Source organism: Ammodytes marinus (genome assembly GCF_949987685.1).
Source record: "Ammodytes marinus genome assembly, chromosome: 2".
Taxonomy (NCBI): Eukaryota; Metazoa; Chordata; class Actinopteri; order Uranoscopiformes; family Ammodytidae; genus Ammodytes; species Ammodytes marinus.
This window is the reverse complement of record NC_137231.1, coordinates 35,033,361-35,044,901: the sequence shown is the minus strand read 5'-3', so window position 1 is coordinate 35,044,901 and position 11,541 is coordinate 35,033,361. Positions and strand designations below refer to the sequence as shown.

General features: G+C 39.1%; 1 protein-coding gene across 1 annotated transcript; it reads right to left on the bottom strand.

Annotated features, from left to right (window-relative positions):
- Positions 1 to 665: 665 nt before the first annotated feature.
- Positions 666 to 8,907, bottom strand: LOC307263690 (actin, cytoplasmic 1-like). Its single transcript, XM_080044908.1, has 9 exons — positions 8,788 to 8,907; positions 7,076 to 7,200; positions 6,456 to 6,584; positions 5,905 to 6,015; positions 5,224 to 5,308; positions 4,591 to 4,752; positions 3,910 to 4,101; positions 1,786 to 1,967; positions 666 to 1,287 (listed from the first exon to the last, which is right to left on the bottom strand). The coding sequence occupies exons 2-9, from the start codon at positions 7,196 to 7,198 to the stop codon at positions 1,144 to 1,146; spliced, it is 1,128 nt and encodes a 375-aa protein (XP_079901034.1). The 5' UTR covers positions 7,199 to 7,200; positions 8,788 to 8,907; the 3' UTR covers positions 666 to 1,143.
- Between the last annotated feature and the right edge of the window lie 2,634 nt (positions 8,908 to 11,541).

Here is an 11,541-nt window from a genome sequence, read left to right as displayed (position 1 = left end):
AAATAAATGAAATATGATAGCTATATTTTTTTTACTGTCAAATCAAAAAAATATGTCTGTTTTCATTTAAAAAAAAGAGCTTAAATAAAGTTCAGATAGCCTACTAATAACGGGTAATAGTGGTGTTTTGATCAGACCGTCATTGAATTCTTTCAAATTAAATATTGTCTCTTTAAATGAGTCAAATCGGGATGTTGCAATAACCAGTCAGTCTTAAAGCTTTTGGTACCAGGACCACATTGGATTATTTCTAAACACAAATCATGAAGTAGAATGAGTCAAAGAATCGGTGTCACTCTTTTTAAGGAGATGTGGTCAATATCAAAAAAATAATTGGCCCCAAAGACTCGTGTTGAATATAAAATTGCTTTTACACTGAATCAAGATTTAGTGAGCAACCACTTATCACTATCAGCACAACAGACAAGAGCTACTTTTGAGTTAATTAGGCATTTGCTAGCCGTTTGATATTCTGATCTTTAAAAAAAGAAATATGCATTTTAATAAAAGGTTTGGCTGTAGAAGTCAAGCCTTTTACAGAATGCATTTGTCCTTAAATGAGTACCATTTAAAGTGATTAAAAGCATGTGCATGCCATATGAGAGTGGTGAGCAAATTAAACATATTAAATGTGTAACTGAAGCAGCAAAACACAACAGAAGATGTAAACATTAAATGTTGGCATTTTATTGAGAAGTAACACTCATGAGTATCGATACAGGTTGACTCGGTCAATGTACAGAACGGACCTGCAGAGTTGTAGAAAATGTACGTACAATTTATTGCATTTGATGTAACAGGAGGTAAAAAGATATGGGCAGAAAGACGTTCAGTGATAATACTGTGTTTTCTTTTGGCTAGTTTATCACCAAGGAGTGAAAGCTGAAGTTAGGTGAACATGGCAAACATTTTTTTTTTTTTTGGAAAGTTTGTTGGGAGTTCTTTACGTTGCCGAGGATCTGCCGAGCCGAGACGTTAAAATGTAAACAGTCGCTCGATTCATCTTGTATGTGGCACCACGCAGCTTTTAGTCTGTTCACAAGATAAACCAGAGACATTTCTAGTTGGATGTAACAGATGAAAAACCATATTAAACTTCCGCACTGGGGCAGAGGAGGAGAAGGACAATGGAGGTGGAGTTGTTTAGAAGCATTTGCGGTGGACAATTGATGGGCCGGACTCGTCGTACTCCTGCTTGCTGATCCACATCTGCTGGAAGGTGGAGAGGGAGGCCAGGATGGAGCCTCCGATCCAGACAGAGTACTTCCTCTCTGGGGGAGCGATGATCTGGAGGTGGGGAGAGAAACCAGGTCAGACGGGAAGCTTAAAACAGGTGCTTTGTGTAATAATGTGCATTTTAAAAAGGCATCTAGTGGTGAATGTTAGTCAACACTCACTTGCTAACCAATTACACACTGGACCTTTAAAATGAAGAGTAAAAGCCTTTCTTTACAGTCAAATTACTTTTCTGGATCTGAGTTGAGTTTTTTTTTTTTTTTTAACCATGCAAACTTCATGAAATGTTTGACATTCAATCCAGATTTTTATTTTGACAAAAGAAAGCATAAGCAGTTCTCAAAATAAAAATATGTTGAGACAGTCTGTTCTGAGCATATTCTAGAAATTGAAGGCCAGCTTTGTCCACTGGGGCAGTAGTAACCTCTAGCCATCTTACAGTCAGGGGATCAAAATCATCTTCAAGTTAGACCTACTCCAGGAACACATTTTATCTACTCTACCCGTTCCTGAAATGCGATTCCTTCATGCATGATAAACAACATTTACCTTGATTTTCATGGTGGGTGGGGCCAGGGCTGTGATCTCCTTCTGCATGCGGTCAGAGATGCCGGGGTACATGGTGGTGCCTCCGGAGAGCACGGTGTTTGCATACAGGTCTTTACGGATGTCCACGTCGCACTTCATGATGCTGTTGTAAGTGGTTTCGTGAATGCCAGCAGCCTCCATTCCTAAAACACACAGACGGGAACAAGGGATCATTTAGTGGTCATTTTAACTTGATTCATGCACAGGAAATACAAGAACAGAAACTGTAATTAACTATGGCAGCAGACAACTGGCTTAATGAAGGATTTTTCTAAGATCAAGTGGTTCAAACAACTTAACATAAACTTGAAAAATAGGAATCATTGAGAGACTAGAGAATTTGAAGGGAACTGTTCTATTAGTTTGTCAAAATATTCTGCAGTTGTGGATTCATGGTTTAAAGCGGCAACGAGTAACATTTAAATATCTTTTAAACAGCCTCATGTTTCCTCTCATAATCATAAATTACCTTTAACAGCAAACGAGAACATCAGTGCAAAGAAAGACGTTTTTATATAGTTTTTATTACTGCATTTGATCTGGTCGTACACCCAGTCCGATTTTCGGTTCACGCGTGCATGCTCTATGGTCACATATCCGTATTGGTCGCAGATTTCAGTGTGGCGCAGGAACGTGATTTGAGAAGCCTATCACTCCAGGTGAGGGAAGGGGATAGGGAGACCAGATCCCAATTCACCAGATGTGGGACAAAGACTACGTTTGTGCGGGACAATGCGGGACAAAGTGCCGTTTTTTTAGCAAAAAAACTCGTGTCACCACTGGTAATGCCAGAGACACGGCTTTCTATATTAAAAAAACACTATCTTTAGATCAGCGCGCAGCAGTTAAGTTAGCTACTGTTAAACAAATAGAGCATTAAGGCTTCGGCTTCACATTAAAAACATTTCACTGGCTTCACATTAGCATTTCACTTGACAAACGTGAGTTGGCTTTTATTTTGAAGTAACAGGAAGACAAACGTTGAAGCACTGCAGGCAGCACCTTCACAGAGCCACTGAGCCCAGCAGCCCGATACACACACACACAGACCAATACACACACAGACAAACGGAGACTGCTGTCTCCTCACAGCTATCGGATAAATGCCAGATTATAAAACACGCATTTAAAAAGGGGGGCTCACTTTCAATAACAATGCTTCTAACTTCTAGGGTGACCAGATCGCATTTCCATTACTTTTCACACGTCCCGCAAATTGAGACGTTGTCCCGCGGGAGCCTTGTTTGAGACAGTTATTTGTCGTCATAATGACTAACGGGGCTGAACCATCAAAGAAAAAAAAGAAAATGCAATGTAGAAAAGCTAAAAGGGAGAGTGATAGGCGGGCGGGAGGGCGTTGCCAAGCAACCTATACACAATTTCACGGAGTGAACCTAGACTGCAGTGTTTACTCCTAAATGAATGAGCGGTAGCCTACTAAAACAAAGTTTACTTTGCCTCACCAGCATCATCAGATGACCATTATTCATCTGAAATAGTCATTATTTACAACAACATAAACACATTACCTCATCGTGATCCATTCTAACTAACTGCCGTCTCTCGTTCATTCGCTTTGTGTGGGGACACATACTCGTTCAGCTCCGTGAGAGGTGACAATGCATCAACTCATTGCAATCAGGTGTAGTTGATGCTGTGTCACTAACCACTCTCACCGAGCCGAAAAGAGTCCGGTGCCCTCACACTTTCAACACACGGACACGGCACGCACTATATTGCTTCCTGATTATTTGAATCTTGCACCCCCTGCACGAGCTTCACGACAGCTGGCGTCGTAAAAATACTACCGCTTTTGTTCAAAGGTGTCGCCAACGTGCCGACTTACTCGTTGTACCTTTAATACGTAAACAGAACACTAAAGTGAGATTCCCCATGAACTCACCAAGACATCAAACTATTTAAAAAAAAGCTTAGACCTACAGCTGCCAAAGTTTGGATTCTGATTTCATGTCATTTAGTAGAGTCTAGACATTTTATAGTAGAGTATGCCATGTTTGTCGTTAATCTATAAAGAAAGTATTTTTTTAAGCATAGGCATTTTGCGGTAAAGGCTGCGTGACCCACCGATGAATGAGGGCTGGAAGAGTGTCTCGGCACAGCGGAACCTCTCGTTGCCGATGGTGATGACCTGTCCGTCAGGAAGCTCGTAGCTTTTCTCCAGAGAGGAAGAGGAAGAAGCCGTGCTCAGTTCCTGCTCGAAGTCCAGAGCAACGTAGCACAGCTTCTCCTTGATGTCACGCACGATTTCACGCTCAGCTGCAAAACAAGAGTTGATACACTTGTTACAAAATGGACTCCACAACATATTAATATTATGTTTGTTTTATATAGCGCCTTTCAAGAAACCCAAGGAGACTTAATTTGATTAAGTAGAAAAGTCTGCAACCATTCAGGACCTTTGTTTTGTGATTAACTCGGACCATTTCAAATGAATTATTTCCACTTCTTACTACATATATGTAATTATATAGTCTACTATATTTTATCTATCTTCCTCCCTATTTAAAATCGAAAAATTATTTTACATTTTGAGATGTTTAAAGAACTGGTATTTTGATATTAATAATAAAAAAAAGTGTTGAACCTGTACTATTTAAAATAAAATGTTCACTTTAACTACATTTATCCAATTATATTTTATCCATCTTTCTTTCCTATAAAAAACAAATTATTTTACACTTTGAGATGTTTAAAGTACTGATATTTTGATCCCAATAAATAAACTAAAATGTTTTAGACTCATACCGGTGGTGGTGAAGCTGTAGCCTCTCTCTGTGAGGATCTTCATCAGATAGTCGGTCAGATCTCTGCCAGCCAGATCCAGACGCAGGATGGCGTGGGGCAGAGCGTAACCCTCGTAGATGGGCACCGTGTGGCTGACACCGTCACCGGAGTCCATCACAATACCTGCAAGACAAACGCCACAAGATTACAAAATGATAAACACACTTTTCTGTGTTAAGTTTGATTTCATTTGGACATCAGTTAAATTGGAGGAACCAGATGCATTGGTTCAGTGTTGATGCTAGTTCAACACCTGTCCACATCAAGCTTTTAAAAAGAGAAAATAATTTGGGTTATTCTGATCTGCACCTTTTATATAGTTCAACTCTTAAAGATTAGTTGAATTTATTTAAACTAATTACAGAAATATGTTCAGCTGCAGTTTCTTTTCCTCGCCACTAGGTGCTGCTCAAAGAGCTGGCAACTGAATGGATAATAAAACCCATCTTCTTAAAAAAAAGATACCTGTCATTTTGAAGCAGAACAGCAGCAGTCTTTAAAATCACATTTCTGATCAATTCATTGTCTTATTTTTGATTTATTTTTTTACAGCTAAGACAGTTATTGGTAAATGTTTCGGTTAAGAGTCCTCACCTGTGGTACGACCGGAGGCGTACAGTGACAGGACGGCCTGGATGGCCACGTACATGGCGGGACAGTTGAAGGTCTCGAACATGATCTGGAATAGAGAGAAAGACACGAAAAATTGTCATTGTGATGTTCATAGAATCATTGCTTTCTGACCAAGAAATTATATATTTTTTAAAAGTGTGCAGCTGGTGTTTCAGTCCAGAACGTTTACTTTGCTGCATAAAAAAGCAAATACAAGTGTGAAGAATTGCATGTCAAATTGTATGCATTTTTTTTTTAAATATTGTACAGTCTACAGGTCTCACTTGAAATAGATGTTGATGGGAACACCCCTTTAAATAAATTACACTGTATATAAAAATATGATTTAACCTTATATCAAATGTTGTGTTTGAAGAGACCAGTTTCTCCTTTTCCAAACACAATTGTTCTAGTCATCCATTGTGTTTCTGTTTTACATTTTGAGTCTGATTAACTTGTGTACAAAAGTGTCTAAAATTCAAAAAGTTGCATTGTAAGGGACCATTTTCAAAACACACTTGTTTGCTTCATGATTTAAAAAAAAAAAAAAAAAAGGGAAATGTGGAACATTTAAATGTGATCGCAAGACCTCATAAAAAAAAAAAATGTTAGTAGCTTAGACCTAATTATTTTCAGAAAAAACTAATTATTCCAATGCCCCACCTGTGTCATCTTCTCCCTGTTGGCCTTGGGATTGAGGGGAGCTTCTGTGAGGAGGACTGGATGCTCCTCTGGTGCCACACGCAGCTCATTGTAGAAGGTGTGATGCCAGATCTGCAGGAGAGGGGAGATTGTTAGTTTGATGATCAAATATGAAGCTACTGGCATTACTGTGAGATATGCACAGAAAGCTTTTAGTCCCCCTTTAATTCAGCTAGCTCCTTGGTACCTTTAGCTTACATATGTTGCACTATTAAGGATTATGTTACTTGTGGTCTTTTACCCATCTGTGAATCTGCCTTGTAATATTTTTCTTATCGTTAAGCACTTTGCTCAACCTGGGTCTTTTTAAATGTGCTCTATAAATAATGTTGATTTGAATTAAATATCCATACATGACGACAAGTGCCCCATGTTTCCATTTTAGTGGGATATTTACAGTGGTGGAAATTAGTATAGTCAAGCGACCGAGTTTCTGCAGATGACGTAACACTTGAGCTCCAGATGTATAAGTGTAAACAAATAAAATAAAAGTACAAAATGTGTTTGTTCACCTTCTCCATGTCGTCCCAGTTTGTGACGATGCCGTGCTCGATGGGGTACTTGAGGGTCAGGATTCCTCTTTTGCTCTGGGCCTCGTCTCCTACGTAGCTGTCCTTCTGTCCCATTCCCACCATCACACCCTGAAAATAAAAAAACACAAACAAGAATTAAAACTGAAGAAATGTTTAATACTCAGATGTCAGAATTGTAGTCACTTATGAGGGTTAGGGTGGCATGGGGTTGGGTGTGTGAGAAAGTGATTGAGTGAGTATGGGGCTTGGAGGGGGGGTGGGGGTACTAGCCTACAGATGCATGCTTAATATTCATGTAGTTAAATGTTTTTTTATTTGGCTACGTTTCATGCGTTTTATGATGGTTTAAAAGCCCTTCTAGGGACAGGTGTTGGAAATTCACATTAGATAGGCTACACTGTTAAGAGATGTGTTGTTCAAGTGTCTAGACTATAGGCTGCTCTGCTACTCAAGCATACATCCATATTAAATATACATATAATGAAACATGTAGAATTCCCTTGACAATGACTGCTGCTGTAATTGTTGAGCATAGGACAAATAAACCATCTTGAATGTGTGTTTCAAAGAGCAGTTTGGGATCATGCTGGGGACCGTACCTGATGTCTGGGGCGACCGACGATAGACGGGAAGACGGCACGTGGAGCGTCGTCTCCTGCGAACCCGGCTTTGCACATTCCGGAGCCGTTGTCCACAACGAGGGCTGCGATATCATCATCCATGGCTGAGAGGGAAGAGAAAGACTGATGAGCAAAATGTTGAAATTTTATATCATTAGTCGTATTCAAAATTGACCCAGTTGTAGTCAATTGACAACTTGAGGTAGGCAGTTATAGCATTAAGGGTCTTGTTTTCACCATACCAGTCAAATATGTGTTTATGTTCTGTCTAAAAGATATCTGAACCGGAAAATAAAATCAAGAAGTTTGTTGTTTTAATAAAAGGAGTTTATAAAATTGAGGTGAGGATATGCAACTTTTCCCCTCTAAGCTCACTGATATTTTGAGTGAAACAGTGTTGGGTAACAAAATCATCTCTAAAAAGTGACACAACATCCTTTGAACATGATGGGTCTGAGGTTGCAAAAAAGAAAAAAAAAATCCTCTGCACCGATTTTACATTGCAGGCTATAAAACATGGATGCACTGCTTGTGCTATTGGCGGTAAATTTCATCCTAAAAACATTTTCAAACTCAGTTTCCCCCTCCCATCAGCCTACACTGGAATGACAGTCAGGTTGTCGGGCGTGGCACTGCTGCAAGTTGTCCGACCTGATCAACTTTACTAGCGTGAGTGACGTTTAAGTCCCATCCCTTCAGGACATTTCAAACAAGTCGAGGCAGCTTCAAAAGCCACTCCCGTTTAGCAAACTCTACAGACACTACAGCCTACCGACTGTCTTCCTTTATGATGTAACATTTAACCACAACTGCACCCTTTTTAACAACCCCGTGAGAGATGAGTCAAGATAAATGCAAAGTCCGTTCGTTAGTGAGCGACCAATTAATTTTTTTTTTTAAAAGGAGAATTTGTTTAGTTGTGGTCCGCTAGTGTATGTACATTATGCAAAAACTTCCTCACTACATAAGGCTACTAGCAAGTAAGAGACATTAGGAAAACGGAAGATATATATTTTTTAAAAGTCTTCATTAAAAAAAAGCGTTGTGTTGAACCAAAATTAAGAAAATGGTTTCTTAAATTCAAGAAACACTATCAATTCTACTTTAAAACAAAGTTGCGTCACAATACAAAACACCTCTACAAGAGATGCCCACTGACAGATCATTTCCGTTTGCATGTTTGTGCTATTGCTCATTTAATAATTTAGCGCAGGTGTCTACATCCTCATGGTATAGTTATTTTAATCTACACCCACACCCTCTTCAACTAGATTTTACTTTTTAGGTTGAACTGCTGAGAAACATCCTCATTCCTGTATCATCTCTGTCAAGATTCCCGGACACATATCTCCATCTTAACGCTTCAGCGAATAACTAACTACGCCCAGATTTGAGTGCGTTTGTGTCTCAGAGAAAATACGTTGTAGGAAATCTGATTATTCTTGCATTACACTGGATCCTCTCCCTTTATTTTAAAGTTTACATTTCCGATATTAAGTAATTTCTTAAGTCGGGAAGGGCATTTAAAAGATCCAACATCATGCTGTCCAACTTGCTGTCAGTCACACCTGAAGTGCGTCAGTGTTGATTAGCTGATAAATAAACCTCTTTCCTTAGAAAAATCCCCACTACAGCTGTTCTTACGTGTGAGATAAACAGTTGTATTTAAACCATGACGCTTTATTTCTTACCTGTGCAGGTGTGTTTCAGGTGTGTCTGTCGGTAAAGTGTTGCAGGTATTCTTCCGCCCCAGCTGTTCTCGGTGAATGCAGAGGAACGTAGGCAAACAGCACCAGTTTTATATTCGCGCTTCTGGGATTTCTGGCCTTGTCCATAAAAGGTAATGTTGTGTCAGCGGGTGATCTCATTGGTCCAGGTGAGCAGGATCCTTCAGGTCCTCTCAGCTCGCGCGCTGATTGGCCGCAGCGAGAGTCTGTCAAGGGGGAGGGAGCCTTTATATGTCCATGGAGGGAGCACGAGGAGATAGAAACCTGTCCGGCTTACGTAACGCCCCCAAGGAAAAACTAAAATGCTTTTTTTTTAATACTTTATTAAAAAATTCAGTAACAACATACAAAATGAGTCATTAATAGATAGGCTATATTTCAATAAACAACAGTCAAGAGCAGAGCCAAGGGGAGTTTTCAAATAAATAGCCTACATTAGAAAATAGAGCATATTTGAAATGTTTTAGCAGCAAAAAGCCTGCAGGGTTTGTACTGATATCTAGGATTCCTTTGCAGCAGGAGAGCTGTGATAGGCCCGTTAGACAGGAAAGTTCGGAATGCATCTCCATGGAAGGGATACAGAAAGTTTCACAACCCAGAATAATTCCCCTCTGGACCATCGAATGGCAAAACAATAAAACCACAGATGTAGATGTAATGGCTCTAAAACAATATTTCAAATTTTCATGAATGTTGTTTAACTTCAAGAAAAACGTTTGAAAAATATGAAATTCAATTTTTATAAATACTAATAATATACTTTTAAAATAGACCTTTCTTTCTTGTTTCTTCATTTTTTTTAACTTTCTTATGGATTCTAAGGTATTTAGTTTAATCCTTTGCTGTTCTTTTTTGGAGTGATTTTTAAGTCAAATGTTTTATTTTCTATATGCGCTCAGTCTTCTCGTACTGCTTAACCAATCAAAGAATGGATAAGTTTTAGTTGGTACAAAAATAAAGTTTGTGAAAAAAAACTTCACAATTTAAACTTATACAAATATGTTCTGCAGGTGGACAAGAAAACTATCTAACAATATAATCTAGTGAGAAACTTGCCTCACCGATTTTTGATATCTGGATTTGTATTATAACATATAATTTAGACTAATCTATATTAAGAGTGTGATTCATCCTAAATAATGGCAAAGGTTATAATCAGGCCCCCAGGCTCAATCATATTCAACCAAGGGCTTATGGGCCAAACTTGGTATTCCAGATATTTCCTGTTTATTGCACTCCGTGGTCCTTTACAGATATAAACCCATTTCGATGCATAAGGCACAAAGTGGTGCACACAAATTCACCAGAATCCAGGATATGGAGTCTTGACGGTCACATTTTTAGGAGATTTTTTATTCCCCATATGTTTAAACGAAACCTACACGCATGACTTTATGAATGTGTTTTGTGTTCGAAACATTGCATTTTAAGAGGGAGAGGTTTCAGACATAGTATTCGTTTTAATTCTTAAACTTTGTTATCTGATGTCAAAACAAAAGCTTGAAACCGGAACTCCTTAGTGGATGTTTTGTGGTTTGTGTTTGTGTTTTAATAAGCAAATTAATCCTGCAAATCAGGATCAACAGCCTGAGTTTACATGAGTAAAGTTTAGTCTCATTACAATATTCATTCTCCTCTGTTGTCATCTGTTCTCTGTCGAAACTTTCTCCCTGTCTTCAAAAATCATTTGATACGTTTTTCTTGTTTTTCTGGTTCTTTAGCCACTAGAATTGAGGTAAATTGAAAAAAATGTTGGTCGTCAACATCTTGAACTGGTAGCAATACAAATATTTAGCCTGAAGTCATTCAAATGTGGGGTCAGCGATTCTGGAGAATGTTTGTTGACGAACTCACTCTTTGGCAAAATCAGTGAATATCTCCTCTCAATCTGCTACCTGTCCATACGGAGTTTGCGCTGAAATCTGGTTTTAATACACAGCCTAGGCTCTGTAAACGGGCATGTTGCTTGCTACGATGGGCCTGCTTTCTTTACATTTCCTTGGTTTACACACCAGTTTACAGAGCCTTGGCTGTTTATTAGTGAACCAAAAAATCTCAACTTCTAGCGCACCAACCTAGAAAAGAAGGTTGGACACTAATATGTTGAATAAAATGAAATACATTTTAACTTTTTAAAGAGATGCAGATTTTCACATAATTAGTTATCATGAGCCAGGTTTGTAGCCTGGTGCTACCAGACCATCGTACTTCATTTCATTTGTACAGAAGGTCTGGCAGTGCTTTAATTGGCAAACGTTCACTCATGGAGGCGGGTGTCTGTTAAAGTTTAAAACTATTGGATCTGCCCAGTGCCACTCTGGATTAGCCAACCAATCGCATAACGTTTGGTCGTCACGTGTGTCATGAGCCGGCTTCTGGCAACTGAAACTGGAGCGCGACTTCGACGTCATCGTTCTCAGCCACTCGCTCTGTTCGCTGATTGGACCGGCTGTCGAATCTCCAGCAAAACTGGGAAATGGGCTGTACACCCAGACTGACTACTGAAGGGAAAATAAAATTTGGGCGGAAGTAGGCGGGCGGGCGGAGCCAGGCTACCAGGTTTGCATATTTATTCCAACATTTCCGTGACTTTTATTTTGAAAAACTACTTTAAATATATACCCTGCGTTCCAATCCCCATACTTCCCTACTATTTAGATACCAGAGAAAGATTTAGGATGTCCCAATACATGCAATTGTCAATTGTAGTATGCTGAA